The following is a 19,198-nucleotide window of genomic DNA, read 5'->3' as shown; positions in this document are numbered from 1 at the left end:
TCAGACGGACGCCAGAGGTAAGACGTTGTTACCGTAATTAAGAGCTTCCGGTGCCGTCCATTTAATGGGAATCTGTTTGAGTCCGGACGAGGAATAAACGCCGTCATCTTCCTGACGACTCATCCCGAAGTCGCTGATCTTCAACACGCTGCCCTCGCCGACCAGACAGTTCCTGGCCGCCAGGTCCCTGGCACCAAGAAGAGGTGAGGGTCTCATCTGCTACATGGTCGCCATGACTACGCACATTCCACAAGTTACCTGTGGATGCAATTCTTACTCTCCAAGTACGCCATGCCCGCCGCAGCGTCCACAGAGAAACGTACGAGCTGCTTGGTCTTCAGCTCGTCCTTCTTCTTCCTCAGGAACGACAGGAAGTCTCCACCTGACGGACACCGCAGAGGCTCAGAGAGGCGCACGGCTCAAAGGCAAAGGGTGCGCTACCCGGGGGGCATCGGAGGCGGGGGGTAAGCACGGAGTGGCCCCTGGGATTTCGTAAAAATTTTAGATTTTTTTCTGCCACGTAAATATAAAAAGTTACTAAAAAATATGTCATGGATGTTGACATAAAAATAATATAGTGATGAAAGTTAAATAACGAAGTTGCGTGAACCAATTTAAGAAGGTCTAAATCAGGGGTCGGCAACCTTTACCACTCAAAGAGCCATTTTGGCAAGTTTCACAAATTAAAGAAAGTAATGGGAGCCACAAAAAATTTTTTTAAATGAAAAACACTGCATACAAAGCTTAAATGCTTTGTGCTATGTTAACCAGGGGTCTCCGACACACGCACCGGCACGCACTTTAATGTGGAAATTTGATGTTAGTGCAGCCCGCGAGTTTTGAATGAATGGCGCTTGATAGCGTCATACTTGCCAACCCTCTCACTTTTCCCGGGAGACTCCCGAATATCAGAGCGTGATGACACTGCATTTGGCGCCCTCTACAGTCTGCCCTAACAGTGTACCTGCTCGACCACACGTAGAATGCAATTTCAGCTTGCTCACGTAAGTGACAGCAAGGCGTACTAACTCAGCAGCCACACATCTTACACTGACGGTACCAATACCCAGAATCCCATGCAGCCCTAACTCTTCCGCTCAACCAACGCACGGAGAGGGGGGGGGGGGGGGGGTTTGATGTGTGGGGGGATTTGGTGGTAGCGGGGGTGTATAATGTAGACCGGAAGAGTTAGGGCTGCATGGGATTCTGGGTAATGGTTGTGTTGTGTTTATGTTGTGTTACGGTGGGATGTTCTCCAGAAATGTGTTTTTCATTCTTTTTTGGTGTGGGTTCACAGTGTGGCGCATATTTGTAACGTAACAATGTTAAAGTTGTTTGATACGGCTACCGTCAGTGTAAGCTGTGTGGCTGATGAGTAAGTATGCTTTGCTGTCTCCTGTGTGTGCAAGTAATAACAACATGCAACATGTGGCTGGACTGGCACGCTGTATGTACATGCTATAGAGGACAATTACGGCAGTGCAATTAGGGCACGCCCTTTATTTAGTAATTAGAGTGTAAATAGGATTATTTTTTCCCTGGGAGTAATTTATGAGAGACACTGACATCCATAAATCTCCTGGAAAAATCGGGGGGTCGGCATGTATGTAGCTGAGCCGCATCAGAGTGGTCAAGGAGCCGCATGCGGCTCCGGAGCCGCGGGTTGCCGACCCCTGGTCTAAATGCACACTCTTGGCATTCTCTCAATGAGATTCAAGCACACTTTTGAAGTGAAAACCATTTCAGGTGACTACCTCTTGAAGCTCATGGAGAGAATGCCAAGAGTGTGCAAAGCAGTAATCAGAGCAAAGGGTGGCTATTTTGAAGAAACTAGAATATAAAACATGTTTTCAGTTATTTCACTTTTTTTCTTAAGAACATACACTACCGTTCAAAAGTTTGGGGTCACCCAAACAATTTTGTGGAATAGCCTTCATTTCTAAGAACAAGAATAGACTGTCGAGTTTCAGAGGAAAGTTCTCTTTTTCTGGCCATTTTGAGCGTTTAATTGACCCCACGAATGTGATGCTCCAGAAACTCAATCTGCTCAAAGGAAGGTCAGTTTTGTAGCTTCTGTAACGAGCTAAACTGTTTTCAGATGTGTGAACATGATTGCACAAGGGTTTTCTAATCATCAATTAGCCTTCTGAGCCAATGAGCAAACACATTGTACCATTAGAACACTGGAGTGATAGTTGCTGGAAATGGGCCTCTATACACCTATGTAGATATTGCACCAAAAACCAGACATTTGAAGCTAGAATAGTCATTTACCACATTAGCAATGTATAGAGTGTATTTCTTTAAAGTTAAGACTAGTTTAAAGTTATCTTCATTGAAAAGTACAGTGCTTTTCCTTCAAAAATAAGGACATTTCAATGTAACCCCAAACTTTTGAACGGTAGTGTAACTCCACATGTGTTCATTCATAGTTTTGATGCCTTCAGTGACAATCTACAATGTAAATAGTCATGAAAATAAAGAATGTGGTGTGCCCAAACTTTTGGCCTGTACTGTACATGTTAATCCCATCTTTAAAAGTCAAAAACCTAATTAAGGTTTTAACATGTTTTTTTTTTTTATAGTGCATGAAAACATATGAAGTTTGGTTTAGTTAAAGTTAAAGTACCAATGATTGTCACACACGCACTAGGTGTGGTGAAATGTGTCCTCTGCATTTGACCCATCCCCTTGTTCACACCCTGTGAGGTGAGGTGAGCAGTGAGCAGCAGCGGTGGCCACGCCCGGGAATCATTTTGGTGATTTAACCCCCAATTCCAACCCTTGATGCTGAGTGCCAAGCAGGGAGGTAATGGCTCCCATTTTTATAGTCTTTGGTATGACTCGGCCTGGGTTTGAACTCACGACCTACCGATTTCAGGGCGGACACTCTGACCACAAGGCCACTGAGGGTGCAGCGAGGAGCCCTTTAGCCCGCAATTTGGCGCCACCTACCTGGAACCAGCTCCATGACGATGTAGATGGGCTGCCTCTGAGTGCAGATGCCAATCAGCTTGACGATGTTGGAGTGGTCGTACTGTTTGAGGATCCTGAACACAGCACACAAGACAAGTTCACACTTTGCTTATGTGGACTGGTCGAAAAAAAAGATGGCGGCGTTCACCTGGCTTCTGACAAGAAGCGAATCTTGAGTTCTGGAGGTAAATCTTCCTTGCAGGTTTTGACGGCCACTGGCGTTTTGTCCCGTAGCAACGTCCCTTTGAACACTTCGCCAAAGTTACCCTGTTAAATCGGACAGAGCGGAACGTGACGCGACCCATAGGAGAGAGAGGACAGTTCAAACAGGAAGTGACATCACCTTTCCCAGCAGCTCGCCCAACACAACGTCCTCGTGGTTAAGGATCCATTTTTTATCCTACACAGACAAGGTGAACAGTCGTCAGTCATACATGAAGGGAATCACAAAGGGGCCGTGCTGGTGCTGTGTGATTGGTTGCCTTGACGACGGGGTTGAGGAGCACCACGCCGGACTTTTTGGTGATGAGCTGCTTGGTGGAGAAGTGGTGCTCGATGAGCTGGGGGATGGTGGCGAAGCCCGTGCCCTCAAAGCGGTACTGACTCTAACAGAGCGAGAGAGAGACTCCAGTCAAGCAACCACAGCGGATGGCGCCCGCCCAGGGGGTGTGGCCTATTCCACCTACATCGGCATACTGGATGATGAAGTGTCGTCGCTGCTCGTCGGAAAACACCGACAGGACATACTCGCCCGGTTTGCCATGGCTCTCCCGCACTAAAAAGTCGCCCTGCTGCCTAAGTAGCTCTTGGGCCTCGGTGCGAGGAATGGCACCGTGATACCACTCCTGATCCGCCAGGGGGCGCTCCGATGACGGAATGACGTCAAAGAAGTGCTGTCGGGACACAAAAGAGGCATGATGTGATACGCCTCACCAGCCGCGGCGACGGGACGGAGAAAGCGCTCACCGACGACGACGAGCCCAACATGGCTTTTGGCGAGCGAATCATCCCAGCCAGGGAGTGACGCAGCGTGTCAAAACGCGAGCTCTTCTCCTTGCTTTTGTCCTGAAACGCGGGTTTTGTTTTGAAACGCTTACCGCGGTCGGAGGCAAACACAAAATGCTTACAGTGGAGCTGACGGAGCGAGTCTCGTCCTCGTAGGGGAGCGTGAGGGCCGGCGGCGGTGGGGGCGGCGTGGCGGCGGCGGCCATCTTGGTGTCCATCAGGGCCTTTTGCGAGGAGAGGCGGGCTTCCGAGCTGCGTAGCGACTGGACGGTTTGACGGAGCTCGAGTAGCGACAGTTGCTGACTGAGGAGGAGGACGCAGCTGAAGATGAGAGACAAGCAGACGTTAACACGTTAACACACACACACACATTCTTGTATTTGTTACATTCTTGAGACCTACGAAAAATGCCTAACTCTTTAAGACCACCATTTCTAGATATTTAAAGATTTGTATTTACAACATTAATAATATATACATACTATGCAAATATAAAAAAGGTAAGCTATTATTTTTTTAAATTTTTTGTTTGTAATTGTTTTTTAAGCTTTATTATTTACTTCAAGTTTTACAGTATGTCTCTATATACATATTTATTTAATTTTTAAAATTAATTTTGGCCAAAGGGGTGTATTTCATTTTCTTACACACACTTATTACATATGTTGGCCAGAGGGGGGGCACTTACATTTTTTTTACACACACTTGTCATTTCATATGTTGACCAGAGGGGGAGCACTTTTAAAAGCGACACACAGTCCATTTGAAAAATCCCTCCTTTTTGGGACCACCCTCATTTTGATAGATTTCACCAGCAGGGGTGCAAATGAGACATTCTCTATTGGATGCAATGTTAATGGGACCATGATTTATGTCATCACTTGTTCACACCTCATATGGAAGCTACTTTTCCTTCTTCATGTCTCAAGAAGGCTAGAAATACAAGAACACACACACACACTGACTCGCTCTTTCTTTCAGTGTTCTGTTGACTGGTTTGAATCTTCAAGTCCATGTCGTCCACCAGCGCCTCTTTGGTCCTCAGGTTCTGCTGAGTCAGCGCCAGCTCCTCCGTCGCAGAGGACAACCTAAAGACAGGAGAAGTTTGAGATCTTCCGGAAGGTATTGACAGGTGAGAAGACGATTAGGGGGCGTGGCCTCACATGGTCTGCAGACTGTCGGCCGTCAAGGTGTTCCAGAGGATCTCATTGGCCGGCAGGTTGTCCGTCTCATCCAACAGAGACGTGTCGAACTCCACAGTGGCCTCTGGGACCTCTGGAGACCTGTCACACGTACATGCACAGTCAGCGCCCTCAAGACAGGAAGCGGAAGAGGATGTGCCCGCTGTCTCCATGGCGACCTGTAGGCATCGATGAAGTGCTGGTACTCTACAAGCGGGTCGATCTGCTGAACGGATGTGGAAATCTCTTGATGAACTTTAACGACTTCCTCTGTCAGAAGACTGCTGATCTCACAGTACTCCTCCAGAATGTTCTTTCTGCACACACACACACAAACTCACTATCAGGCTCCGCTGCTCATTGTTGGCAGCGTGGTGACGTCACCCACAGAGCGAGCGTCATGTCCTCCTGCATCCTCTGCAGGGCGTCGAGCAAAGCGGGCGCCGCACGCCGCTGGTACTCTTCCTGTTGCGTCTGCGCACCGCACACCGCCACCACGTACTGGTTGTGCAGGTTGTGTAACTTGGCCATCGCTTTGTCGTAACGCTCGTGAGCACGCTCTGCCTCCCGGCCTGCAATACATCGATCACAATTGTTGCTGACAAGAGTTCCACAGACCTTTCAGTGCTCGTGACGTTGACAAAATAAGAGCAAACCTTTACTGAGAGCTTCTCGATATTTCTCTTTGGCATTGTTGGCGTCCCGGCTCAGCTGACGATACGTGGACTTCAGCTTGTCCAGGTCACTCCTAGTAACCTAGCAAAAACAACCGTGTCACTGAAAGGTTGTTGTTGTCAGTCAAAGGTTTGGATTTCTAGGCAGAGTCGTGACCATGGCGAAGAGGGTATACGTCTCGAGGGATAAAGGTTGCGTCACTGCTGTTTGCAGATGATGTGGTCCTGATGGCACCATCGGTTCGTGACTAGGGTTGGGTATCGAGTATCGATTGGAACCGGGACTAACTTTCCGATTCTCCCGGAATCGTTCAAAAGTTTAAATTTCGATTCCTAGTTTCGATACCCAGTCCGCCGACCGGGAAAAAATATGTCCGCCGAACCGGAAGAAGAAGCAGCTGAACACCAACGAAGAAGCGCCCACCGCCGGAAGTGTTAGCATAGCCGAGCGAGTCAGTCAAGCTCAAGCATGGATAGCGGGCGTCGGCGGTCGAAAGTGTGGCTTTACTTTACAAAAAAAAAATGAAATAACCGCGAAATAACAGAGCTCCATGTCCATCAAGAAACGAGTGGAGAGAGAGCTGCAGATGTACCAGGACGTTCCACCGATACTTATGTCTGACGACCCTGCTGCATGGTGGTGGTCCGGTGGAACCAACAAAAGACTTATCCTTTGCTGTCAGATCTCGCTTTCTCCTACTTATGCGTTCAAGCTTCTTCCACACCCAGCGAACGTGTATTTTCCACAGCAGGAGACACTATCTGTCCAGAAGGCTCACGCATCCTGCCTGAGAAGGCGGATATGGTCATTTTCCTAAACAAGAACTGTCTCTGATTTTATACTGTACCTGCTGCTAATCTGGACTGGGTTTTGCAAGTTGTTTCTTATTGTTTACTTGCTTTTCTGCACCAGGTTAGCCCATCAGTGGGAGCACGGCAACATTTTTAAGTACCTGCAGTATCATACACTTGCGTGTGTAAATGTGTTTTCATGAGGTTTCCTGCAGCATCATACACTTATGTGTAAAGGTGTTTTCATGAGGTTTCCTGCAGCATCATACACTTATGTGTAAAGGTGTTTTCATGAGGTTTCCTGCAGCATCATACACTTATGTGTAAATGTGTTTTCATGAGGTTTTCAAAAATAAAGCTCTCTTGAGGAAAGTGTACCCCTGGGAAAATGTATTCATAATTTATCATATTTATATTCAAGTTCATAGATTTGATATTTATATTCTAGTTGAAAACAGCCCTGTGAGGAATTTATAGTAAAGTTCATAAAAAGTTAATAGAATTAAAATTGATGGAGAATGTCAGACTATTTCATTCAGAAAGACTGTAGGTTAGCTAGCTCATTTAAAATATCCTAAACTTTTTTTTGACCCTGCCTCTTAAAAGAATCGGAACCGAGAATAGTCAGGAATCGGAATCGGAATTGTTCGAATTCAAACGATACCCAACCCTATTCGTGACCTTCTGCTCTCACTGGATTGGTTCGCAGCCGAGTGTTCAGCGGCTGGAATAAGGATCAGCATCTCCAAATCTGAGGCCATGGTTCTCAGCAGGAAACCCATGGTTTGTTCAGTCCAGGTAGAGAACGAGACTCTGTGCCAGGTGGAGGAGTTTAAGTATCTCGGGGTCTTGTTCACGAGTGAGGGAAAGATGGAGAAGGAAATCAGCCGGAGAATGGATTGCAGTCTCTCTGCTGCACTGTTGTGACGAAACGAGAGCTGAGCCAGAAGGCAAAGCTTGCGGTCTACCGAGCTATCTACATTCCTACTCTCACCTACGGTCATGAAGTGTGGGTCATGACCGAAAGAATAAGACCGCGGATACAAGCGGCCGAAATTAGTTTCCTCAGACGGGTGGCTGGCATCTCCCTTAGAGATAGGGTGAGAAGTTCAGTCATCCGAAAGAGACTCAAAGTAGAGCCGCTGCTCCTTCGCTTGGAAAGGAGCCAGCTTAGGTGGTTCGGGCATCTCGTGCGGATGCCTCACGAGAGTCTCCCCAGGGAGTAGGGTTGGGTATCGTTTGAATTCGAACGATTCCGATTCTTTGTTTCGATTCCGATTACGGACGATTCTCGATTCCGATTCTTCTTGTACCATGCCGGGGTCAATGTGTTTGACAGGTAGTCCCTGGAAGGTGGTATGTATTTTGGGTTGAGAGTTTTCACCATATCCCTGCAAACATAAACAAACATGTAATGTTGCTGTTACTGTTTAGCCCAGTATCAATTAGCTTAGCTCTAACGTTATTGCTTAACTAACCTAAATGTTGGAGATTCCACCTCTGAAAAGGGATGCAGTCTTTTGACTATGTGTGCAGTGACCTTTCTGTGGCACTCTTCCGTCTGTGGCACCGACATCTTCCCCATTGTCGCTACGGTGAACGGAGTACGCTGAGCACATCGCGGAGCCTGGCTAGCAGGTTGTAAATTGTCTATGAAAAAATATGCGGGCTAATTTATTAGCTGCCTCGACGTTGGCGCAAAACACATTATTTATTGCATATATATTGTTTTACTTACCGTATTCGGACTGCAGTGCAGTCACCGAGGTGCCAGGCTGGGCGTCGAAGCCAGAGGAAGAGGCAAAGGAGGACGGCCGGCGCAGCGCGTCGAAGACGGGACACGCATTTATTTGTACTCGGAGGTGCTTCATCATGTTCGACGTGCACCCTCCTAAGCACGAAACAGTCCTGTCGCACGTGTTACATTTCGCCGATATTTCATTTTTTTTAGTAAAATAAAGCCACAGTTTCGACCGCCGACGCCCGCTATCCATGCTTGACTGACTCGCTCGGCTACATAGGCTCGGCTATGCTAACACTTCCGGCGGTGGGCGCTTCTTCGTTGGTGTTCAGCGGCTTCTTCTTCCGGTCGGCGGACGTATTCTTTTTTTCCGGTCGGCGGACTGGGTATCGAAACTAGGAATCGAAATTTAAACTTTTGAACGATTCCGGGAGAATCGGAAAGTTAGTCCCGGTTCCAATCGATACTCGATACCCAACCCTACTAGGGAGGTCCTCGTTGCACGTCCTACTGGGAGGAGCCCCGGGGCAGGCCAAGGACCAGATGGGGAGATCACATCTCCTCTCTGGCCTGGCCACGCTTCGGAATCCCCCAGGAGAAAGTTGCTAATGTTGCTCTGGAAAGGGAAGTCTGGGGGTCTCTGCTGGAGCTGTTGTCCCCGTGACCCGATTCCGGATAAGCGGTTGAAGATGGATGGATGGATGGATGGAGTCAAAGGTTTGTGTTAATTCCCGACAGACCTTGTGGTTGTGGCTCTCCAGCAGCTGATGAAGACTCTGGTAACTCTTCTTCACGTGCTGCTTGTCTCGGATCAGCGTGGCGAGGCGGTGCAGAGGACCCGAGTTGAGGTCGTCAGCATGGCTCCTCATGACACGACCCAGCACCTCCGTCTGACGCACCACCTGCGACCAAGACTGACAACACGCACACAGACGGGTCATCAGAGGCGCCAGAACAAAGGCCGTGTGACCATCATCACCTTGCTGACGGTGCTGACGTAGTCTGCCGCGTCATGTTTTTCCATCTGCTGAGTCATGTTGAGCAGCAGGGCGGCGTATTCTTTATCGCTCTTCACGCGCAGGGTCATGAAACGTTTGACGGCCTCCAGCAGCTGTAAGACAACATCCTGGTCACACCCACTGACTGACATGACTTCGTTTGGAAACACCACATGCACGTTTTGTCCTCGTCTGCTTATTCATGATTGAACTAGAATCCAATTGGATTGATACATTTAATCGCAATACTCATCATCCTTTCACAATAAGTCAATCAATTGGATTCTTTTAAGTAGACACATTGTTCAAGGTGTAGAGGCAAGACATTGGTACCTTTAATTCCCAATCCTGCAGCTTCAGCAATCCCTCGTGGGAATTTCTCAGATCCCGACCAAAGCCCATCTTGTGTCAGCAAATTTAGCGGTCAAGAGAGGAAAGATTGCATGATCCTACTGCGGAGAGAGACAAGAGACTCCGTTGACTGAACACACAAAATAAAAATCATAAAATTAGGTTTCTGAATTGAATAGTGCTCTTGACATTTGCAATTGTCATTCAAACATACTGTGTTGTTTAAATAGTCCTCACAGCGGAAGTGTAAGAACTTTCCATGATTTCAATTGATCACATTTGGTTCAACACTTTGCAAAGCAATTTAACACTTGCAATGACAAACTGTCATGCGTTAAATACTTTGTAGAGCCAAAGATAGTCCAAGAAGCGACGTGAATCATTACGTACATGCACGATGCTGTAAAAACATAAATTGAACTGGAAATCTCATGTAAAAAATATACAACATAAAGTAGCAAGAAACATGTCAATAATGAATAAAGCAAAACAGGTTCTAGACCAGGGGTGGGCAATTAATTTTTACCAGGGGCCGCATGAGCAACCCGAGCACTGCTGGAGGGCCACATCAACAATATTTCAATTAAATGTTGCTCAATATTATTTTTGATATATATCGTAAGATAAATAATAATAATAATAATTAATAATAATACTTTCATTTAACCTAACTTAACTTTATACCAAAAGCACTGCTTTGGAAATCATTTGTACCCCTTTCAGAGATCACATTTAGTTCCCCTTAAACATCCTCATGTTGCACAATGAAATGTAAGCATAGGATGAAGTGTGCATTCCTGTAACTTTCTCTAGTAACAGCATTCCATGATTAATATAAATAAATTAACATTAATAATAAATGACAGTAAAATAAGCACACGTATGACTGAGGAGTCATAGTGTAACTTTGTGTGGTGTTTGAGTTGTCCGACTTTTTGTGTGGCCATAAACGCACCAGTGGTTTAGTGGTATGCGTGTTGGTGACAGATGACAAGTTGGTTTTGGCCTGGTTTGTACGGCAGAAAATGACTAGTTTTTCGAGATAGAAGTGTTTTACTCATGTTTTTGGTGTGGTTATGGCCGAATATAAACAGTTTTGCTCAATAAAGTGATCAATATAATTCCTGGCCTCGAAGCATCTCGATAGACGTTACAATAATTGAACGGTGTTCAATTGAACGGTGTTGACGAACACCGTTAGGGCCGCTTGTTGTCACTGTCACTCAGAGTTGCATTGCAAAATTACACAGAATAAATGTGTTTATTTTGTTTAGAATTCAGATGGGATTTGATTTGGTGCGCGGCATATATTTGCTGTGCGCAGAGGACGCTTGAGCAGTGCGCAATTGCTCGCGCACCTTAGAGGGAACGTTGCTTGGCAGTCCATGTCTTGTTGAAAACACGCCATTTGTCCTCAACTTTTCTCTTTTTAGCGTCTCGGGTATAAACCGTGCATCACTTGTCGCTGTGCACCTTCACTCACAGGTTACACACGGACATACGCGCATAAATAACACTTTTCAAAATAAAAGAAGCACAGTTGTATTGCGCGCACGACATAGATGTTTTTTAAACTTTATTTTGTAATTTGTGATTGCAGCTGTTCACATTCACTCACAATCACGCACGCGCATAGTCCACACGGAAGTAATACAAATAACGCTTTTCAAAACAAAAGCAGCACCGTTGTATTGCACACTCGACATAAGATACTTTTTAAAATTTATTTTGTAATTTATGATTGGCCTCACGCGGGCCGGACAGGGACGCACAAAGGGCCGGATGTGGCCCGCGGGCCGCAGAATGCCCAGGTCTGTTCTAGACCAAAAATCACTTCATATTCTCTACTGCTCGCTAGTGTTACCATGTCTGAGTTATTGTGTAGAAATATGGGGAAATAACTACAAATTCATTCATTAACGGTGTTACAAAAAAGATCAGTTAGAGAACATACAAACCCTTTATTTATTGAATCAAAAATACTGAAATTCCACGACATAAGTGAATTTGCAAACAGCTAAAATTATACACAAAGCAAACCATAACCTGCTACCCAAGAATATACAACAATTCTTCTCAAAAAAAGAAGAGAAATATAATCTTAGAGAAAAATTTAATTTAAAACATTTGTTCGCATGTACAACACTTAAAACTTTCAGTATATCTGTATGTGGAATTAAATGATGGAATGGATTAAACAAAGCACTCAAACAATGTACTAATATGATCCACTTCAAGAAACTCTTCAAACTTAAAGTGTTTACAAAGTACTAGACTACTGCAACGCACTTCTTGTCGGGATACCCAGCAAGAACATCCAGAAGCTGCAATACATACAGAATAGTGCTGCTAGGATCCTGATGAGAGGGCAGAAATACGACCATATCACACCAATTCTCAAATCCCTTCACTGGCTTCCTGTTTCACTCAGGATTGAATACAAAGTCTCCCTACTAACCCACCAGTGCCTCCATGGAAATGCCCCCCTCTACCTCAAAGAACTGCTCACCCCCAAATCCTCCACCCGACACCTCCGCTCCGGACAGGCTAACCTCCTGCAACCTCCGAGGACAAAGCTACGAACAATGGGAGACCAGGCTTTCTGCTCCGCCGCTCCCAGTCTGTGGAACGCTCTCCCTGACCACCTGAGGGCACCACAGACGGTGGATGCTTTTAAAATAAGCTCTGCTCCTTCCTACTCCTTTTCGAACATGTTGAAAAGAGAAACTGGAAATTGGGGTAGGATTAAATAAGCCCTGCTTCTTCCTACTCCTTTTCGAACATGTTGAAAAGAGAAACTGGAAATTGGGGTAGGATTAAATAAACTCTGCTTCTTCCTACTCCTTTTCGAACATGTTGAAAAGAGAAACTGGAAATTGGGGTAGGATTAAATAAGCCCTGCTTCTTCCTACTCCTTTTCGAACATGTTGAAAAGAGAAACTGGAAATTGGGGTAGGATTAAATAAACTCTGCTTCTTCCTGCTCTTTTTCGAACATGTTGAAAAGAGAAACTGGAAATTGGGGTAGGATTAAATAAGCCCTGCTTCTTCCTACTCCTTTTCGAACATGTTGAAAAGAGAAACTGGAAATTGGGGTAGGATTAAATAAGCCCTGCTTCTTCCTGCTCTTTTTCGAACATGTTGAAAAGAGAAACTGGAAATTGGGGTAGGATTAAATAAACTCTGCTTCTTCCTACTCCTTTTCGAAAATGTTGATAAGAGAACCTGGAAATTGGGGTAGGATTAAATAAACTCTGCTTCTTCCTGCTCCTTTTCGAACATGTTGAAAAGAGAAACTGGAAATTGGGGTAGGATTAAATAAACTCTGCTTCTTCCTGCTCTTTTTCGAACATGTTGAAAAGAGAAACTGGAAATTGGGGTAGGATTAAATAAACTCTGCTTCTTCCTGCTCCTTCTCGAACATGTTGTAAAGAGAAACTGGAAATTGGTGTAGGATTAAATAAACTCTGCTTCTTCCTGCTCTTTTTTGAACATGTTGAAAAGAGAAACTGGAAATTGGGGTAGGATTAAATAAACTCTGCTCCTTCCTACTCCTTTTCGAACATGTTGAAAAGAGAAACTGGAAATTGGGGTAGGATTAAATAAACTCTGCTCCTTCCTACTCCTTTTCGAAAATGTTGATAAGAGAAACTGGAAATTGGGGTAGGATTAAATAAACTCTGCTTCTTCCTGCTCTTTTTCAAACATGTTGAAAAGAGAAACTGGAAATTGGGGTAGGATTAAATAAGCCCTGCTTCTTCCTACTCCTTTTCCAACATGTTGAAAAGAGAAACTGGAAATTGGGGTAGGATTAAATAAACTCTGCTCCTTCCTACTCCTTTTTGAAAATGTTGATAAGAGAAACTGGAAATTGGGGTAGGATTAAATAAACTCTGCTTCTTCCTGCTCTTTTTCGAACATGTTGAAAAGAGAAACTGGAAATTGGGGTAGGATTAAATAAGCCCTGCTTCTTCCTACTCCTTTTCGAACATGTTGAAAAGAGAAACTGGAAATTGGGGTAGGATTAAATAAGCCCTGCTTCTTCCTACTCCTATTCAAACATGTTGAAAAGAGAAACTGGAAATTGGGGTAGGATTAAATAAACTATCGGACTGCTGATACTATCGGCTGATAAATGCTTTAAAATGTAATATCGGAAATTTTCGGTGTCGGTTTCAAAAAGTAAGATGTATTACTTTTAAAAACGCCGCTGTGTACACGGACGTAGGGAGAAGAACAGAGCGCCAATAAACCTTAAAGGCACCGCCTTTGCGTGCCGGCCCAGTCACATAATATCTACGGCTTTTCACACACACAAGTGAATGCAAGGCATACTTGGTCAACAGCCATACAGGTCACACTGAGGGTGACCGTGTAAACAACTTTAACACTGTTACAAATATGCGCCACACTGTGAACCCACACCAAACAAGAATGACAAACACATTTCGGGAACATCCGCACCGTAACACAACATAATAAATACCCAGAACCCCTTGCAGCACTAACTCTTCCGGGACGCTACAATATACAGCCCCCACCCCACCCCACCCCCCAACCTCCTCATGCTCTCATGTCACAAATTCCAAGCTGCTGTTTTGAGGCATGTTAAAAAAAAAAAGCACTTTGTGACTTCAATAATAAATATGGCAGTGCCATGTTGGCATTTTTTTTTCCATAACTTGAGTTGATTTATTTTGGAAAACCTTTTTACATTGTTTAATGCATCCAGCAGGGCATCACAACAAATTTAGGCATAATAATGTGTTAATTCCACGACTGTATATATCGGTATCGGTTGATATCGGAATCGGTAATTAAGAGTTGGACAATATCGGCAAAAAAAACAACATTATCGGACATCTCTACTGTGCTTCTTCCTACTCCTTTTCGAACATGTTGAAAAGAGAAACTGGAAATTGTGATGCATCATGTTGTATGCATGCATGTTCGAAAATAAACCTAAACTCAAACAATCCGGGAAAGTGTGTAAAGAGGTGAGGCTAACAGACAGCTAGCAGACGTAGCATACTGTACATAGCATAAAACGAGCATCTATGCATAGCATAATAACACATTCGGGTACAACTCGAGTGCCAAGAAGTAAACAACAGCAAACAAAGTGGACTTATGACACAAAGAATGAAAACACCGACGACTTAGTGACTTGTTAAGGTGATAGAGGTGCCGACGAGGGAAAGGAGGAAAGGAATGGAGGAATTCGGGGATTAACGGCGACTTTGGCCCATTTGTGTCCAACTAACCCACCGTGAGAGGTGGTCGTTTGGGGGCGGACACACTCGGTCACCGCGGTCCTCTGCTGTCCTTGTCCGCGCTCATCTCGTTCCTTTAAGCCCACTTTTCTTCCCAGTTTGACAGTTTCTCCCCCACTTATGGTCCCCCCGTAGAGCTAGCAGCTACAGCTAACAGGGAGGGGCTTCCGGCGGAAACGGAAGAAAAAGCGAGCCGGACGCCATTTTGCTAGTAACTCCGAATACTTAACATTTTTCTCATATTTTTCATGTTTTTTCATTAACACCCGAACGCAAATAATCAGAATATCATTATTTTGTGTGTGTGATAGCAGAAAATAACCACGAAACGCCAACATTCGGTAGTTGTGAATGTTCGGGTCTGACTTTTCAACATAAAAGTAAGTCATGTGATCAAAGGAAAATATAAGATTTTTCTTCATCCTGCTCCTTCTCAGGCATTGGTGTGGAAATGTGTGTTTAGTTGCTGAGATGTAATTGTCTATCGATCAAAGATGCACATAAATGAAGGAGATAAATAAAAAAATGAAATGAAATTTTTAAAAAAAAGTTTAGTTATAATGGTAACCCCCGGCCCCTCCCCCTGTCCAGGTAAAGGGGGCGTGACCAGTGGGCGTGGCTACAGACAGAGGAGGGAGTGGCATCCAGTTGAACAGGTTAGGGCGGTTGAGTGAGGGAAGAAAAGAGAAACATTTGGGAAAGCTTGTCTTGTTTTCCACTCAGAAGAGGAGAAGTTTGCTCTTTAAAGGCAAGTTCAACTTTGCTTTCATATCTAGAATATTTATTAATTTGTTGTTTCCTGAACTATATATTTGCAATTCAACTGTCATTCATTGAATTATCATTATTATTATTACAATGACAGTGTTATGTAAGGTCCAAATTTGGTTCAATATGTACTTTAAGTCTATAAATAATTGTGTTACTCATACTTTAATATACTTGAACTTGTACTTCATTTGCCATTCATTGTGTTACTATTATCTATGAGGAAGTGTTCTGCTTTGTTTGCTAAATTACCATATAGACTTAAGTAATGGGAGACAGCAGTCAATCAATCAATCAATCAATCTTCTACTTCCAACTTTGTGGGAACACTTAAGGGCAGGGGTGTCAAACTCATTTTCATTGGGGGCCACATCACAGTTATAGCTGCCCTCAGAGGGCCATTATAACAGTGAATATTATACCGTATTTTTCGGATTATAAATCGCAGTTTTTTTCATAGTTTGGCCGGGGGTGCGATTTATACTCTGGAGCGACTTGTGTGTGAAAGTATTAACACGTTACCGTAAAATATCAAATAATATTATTTATCTCTTTTACGTAAGAGATTAGGCGTATATCAGCAATCGTCACACACGTCAACCAATAAAAAATTGGCGGGGGCGGGTCATGGCAGAAGTGCATTGTGAAAAAAAAAGATGCTACCTGCTACTACAGATTGTTTGGTAAACGTATAGCATGTTCTATATGTTATAGTTATTTGAATGACTCTTACCATAATATGTTACGTTAACATACCAGGCACGTTCTCAGTTGGTTATTTATGCCTCATATAACGTACACTTATTCAGCCTGTTTTTCACTATTCTTTATTTATTTTGAATTGCCTTTCAAATGTCTATTCTTGGTGTTGGATTTTATCAAATAAATTTCCCTAAAAAATGCGACTTATATATGTTTTTTTCCTTCTTTATTATGCATTTTCGGCCGGTGCGACTTATACTCCGGAGCGACTTATAATCCGAAAAATACGGTACACATTTTAAATGGCTTCATTACACAATTGTTTATTGTTTTGATTGATTGATTGAAACTTTTATTAGTAGATTGCAAAGTACGGTACATATTCCGTACAATTGACCACTAAATGGTAACACCCCAATAAGTTTTTCAACTTGTTTAAGTTGCGGTCCACGTTAATCAATTCATGGTAAATTCATGTTATATATTTTTACATACATTGGAAAAACATGTAGATTTTAGAGTAAAGTTTAGCTGCCGAAATTTTACCATAAAATGTACAATGTTTTTTTACAATGTAAATGTACACTGTTTTACTGTAAAATCTACGTTCGTTGTTTTTACTGTGTATTACTGTAAATGGGAAAACAATATTACACGTTTTTTTGTTGTGTGTTTTTACAGTAAAATTCTGGCAACTGAGCTACCAGTTTTTACTGAAAAGTAATTTTTACTTTGTACAATTTGATGGATAAGTTGCTTCAAAATCGTGAGTGAAGGAGATATTTAAGTAATTATTTTGATGTTTGAAATGTGCGATAATATAATATTTGTTGCAATATTAGATTAAGTTTAAAATATACGAAATTGCATGTGTTTTTTTCTGTCAAAATAGAAAGTTGGGCTACATTTAGAAAGAAATAGACGCATGGTAATTCCAGGCCTTTGCGGGCCACATAAAATGATGCGGCGGGCCAGATATGGCCCCCGGGCCTTGAGTTTGAAACATGTGCTTAAGGGGAAAACCCTATCTCTTTCCACTGCACAAAGTAAAGGCATGCTTGGAGGAATTTGGCGTGGAAAAACCAGAACATGAACAAATAATTCCACAGACTCAAAAATGTGTCACTTCCTCGAAGTGTCCCACTTAGGGATGTATGTATTTGGTACCGGTTCCTAAAATTCTGGACAAATTATATGGCTATTAATATATTTTTTTATCCTGCTGACCGTTGCAATTATGAAACATTCAGTTTCAGCTGCTACACTTAAAAAAACAAACAAAAAACACAAGTAGGATCCAATCATCAGCTTGGAGTAATCACAAATAAGGTAGCAACACCACGCTAAAGTTTGTAACACAACAATTAGGGTTGTCCCGATACCAATATTTTAATACCGGTACCAAAATGTATTTTCATACTTTTCGGTACTTTTTATTGTAAAGGGGACCACAAAAAATGGCATCATTGGCTTTATTTTAACAAAAAAATCTTAAGGTACTTTAAACTTATGTTTATTATTGCAATCCAAGAACAAGTTTGTCCTTAAATAAAATAGTGAACATCCTAGACAACTTGTCTTTTAGTAGTAAGTAAACAAACAAAGACTCCTAATTAGTCTGCTGACGTATGCGGTAACATATTGTGTCATTTATCAATCTATTATTTTGTCAACATTATAATGGACAAACTGTAAAAATGGGTTGTTAATCCACTTGTTCATTTCCTGTTAATATCTGCTTATTTTCTGTTTCAACGTGTTCTATCTACACTTCTGTTAAAATGTAATAATCACTTATTCTTCTGTTGTTTGATACTTTACATTAGTTTTGGATGATACCACATATTAAGGTATCGATCCGATACCAAGTAGTTACAGTATCATACATTGGCCATATTCAAAGTCCTCATGTGTCCAGGGACGAGGGTAGTATCAACTAGATACTCCCCTGTACTTGGTATCATTACAGTGGATGTCAGGTGTAGATCCACCCATGGCGTTTGTTTACATTGTGACGCCGGTGAGCTACGGTGTGTAGTGAAGCATGTTTAGCTATTCCTCGTCCTGCAGTGATAATGATATTCGTAAGAAACGTACTTTATTTGTCACCGTGGAGGCGAGGATTAGGGATTTAGAAGTAGCTAAAACACTGCCGACGGCGGGTGGATTTTAGCTGCTAGCTAGCTAGCCATGTCTTAAAGCACCTCTTCCTGAGGGTGTTTCAGTGTTATAACTTCACCTTTATCTTTACTTTTTACACCAAAATGCGTCCGTTCTCCCTTTTCTGTCTACACACTGTGTCTGCTTGTAAGTACTCTGTGACTGTGCGCTGCCGAACATGCTCCTATGCTCGCAAAACCAGCAATGTCATGACGTGACGACGCGCCGTCATGCCCGGGAAGCGGTACTTTTCAAACAGAGTATAGTACCGTTTTTGATTCATTAGTACCGCGATACTATACCAGTACCGGTATATTGTACCACCCTAACAACAATATTGTCTCATTAAAAGTCCCTCATAGCCACGCATGCTAATAAACCATCCTCCTAGTTATCCTGTAGTCTACTGGCCAATATTAATCCCCTCAAAAAAGTTAAAAATTGAAGTAATATAATAATTCATAAAGTTGCATCCGCTGACTAGTTTCTAAAGTTGCCAATTTATATGATATATTTGATATGATATATCATGTAAAAGGTCTGTGCTCTGCACATGAATGCATAATACATACATATTA

The 19,198-nt window shown here is 43.2% G+C and overlaps 2 protein-coding genes across 4 annotated transcripts in view; one reads left to right on the top strand and one right to left on the bottom strand.

Moving 5' to 3' along the window:
• Positions 1–15,187, bottom strand: part of fer (fer (fps/fes related) tyrosine kinase) — a 16,308-nt gene extending 1,121 nt beyond the window's left edge. Inside the window, exons 1-18 of one of the 2 annotated variants that reach the window (XM_062030908.1) lie at positions 14,986–15,187; positions 9,701–9,819; positions 9,349–9,480; positions 9,110–9,283; positions 5,819–5,918; positions 5,551–5,734; positions 5,342–5,479; positions 5,145–5,264; positions 4,947–5,069; positions 4,104–4,302; positions 3,943–4,041; positions 3,663–3,869; positions 3,459–3,581; positions 3,320–3,376; positions 3,125–3,243; positions 2,956–3,050; positions 259–382; positions 33–187 (exon numbers count right to left, since the gene is read on the bottom strand). In XM_062030908.1, coding sequence (XP_061886892.1) covers positions 33–187; positions 259–382; positions 2,956–3,050; positions 3,125–3,243; positions 3,320–3,376; positions 3,459–3,581; positions 3,663–3,869; positions 3,943–4,041; positions 4,104–4,302; positions 4,947–5,069; positions 5,145–5,264; positions 5,342–5,479; positions 5,551–5,734; positions 5,819–5,918; positions 9,110–9,283; positions 9,349–9,480; positions 9,701–9,769 — 2,218 coding nt within the window. In that variant the 5' untranslated portion in view covers positions 9,770–9,819; positions 14,986–15,187. The remainder of the gene's footprint in view (positions 1–32; positions 188–258; positions 383–2,955; positions 3,051–3,124; positions 3,244–3,319; positions 3,377–3,458; positions 3,582–3,662; positions 3,870–3,942; positions 4,042–4,103; positions 4,303–4,946; positions 5,070–5,144; positions 5,265–5,341; positions 5,480–5,550; positions 5,735–5,818; positions 5,919–9,109; positions 9,284–9,348; positions 9,481–9,700; positions 9,820–14,985) is intronic. The other variant, XM_062030909.1, reaches the window with a different exon arrangement.
• The window catches only part of si:ch211-202f5.3 (uncharacterized), a 6,635-nt gene continuing 2,619 nt past the window's right edge, over positions 15,183–19,198 (top strand). Inside the window, exons 1-2 of one of the 2 annotated variants that reach the window (XM_062030912.1) lie at positions 15,186–15,370; positions 15,582–15,738. The gene's annotated coding sequence lies outside the window, so the exon portion shown is untranslated. Of the gene's footprint in view, positions 15,371–15,581; positions 15,739–19,198 lie in introns of both variants that reach the window. The other variant, XM_062030913.1, reaches the window with a different exon arrangement.

This window comes from Entelurus aequoreus, linkage group LG21 (assembly GCF_033978785.1).
Source record: "Entelurus aequoreus isolate RoL-2023_Sb linkage group LG21, RoL_Eaeq_v1.1, whole genome shotgun sequence".
Lineage (NCBI taxonomy): Eukaryota > Metazoa > Chordata > Actinopteri > Syngnathiformes > Syngnathidae > Entelurus > Entelurus aequoreus.
The sequence above is the reverse complement of the archived record's forward strand: the minus strand, read 5'-3'. Positions and strand labels throughout refer to the sequence as shown.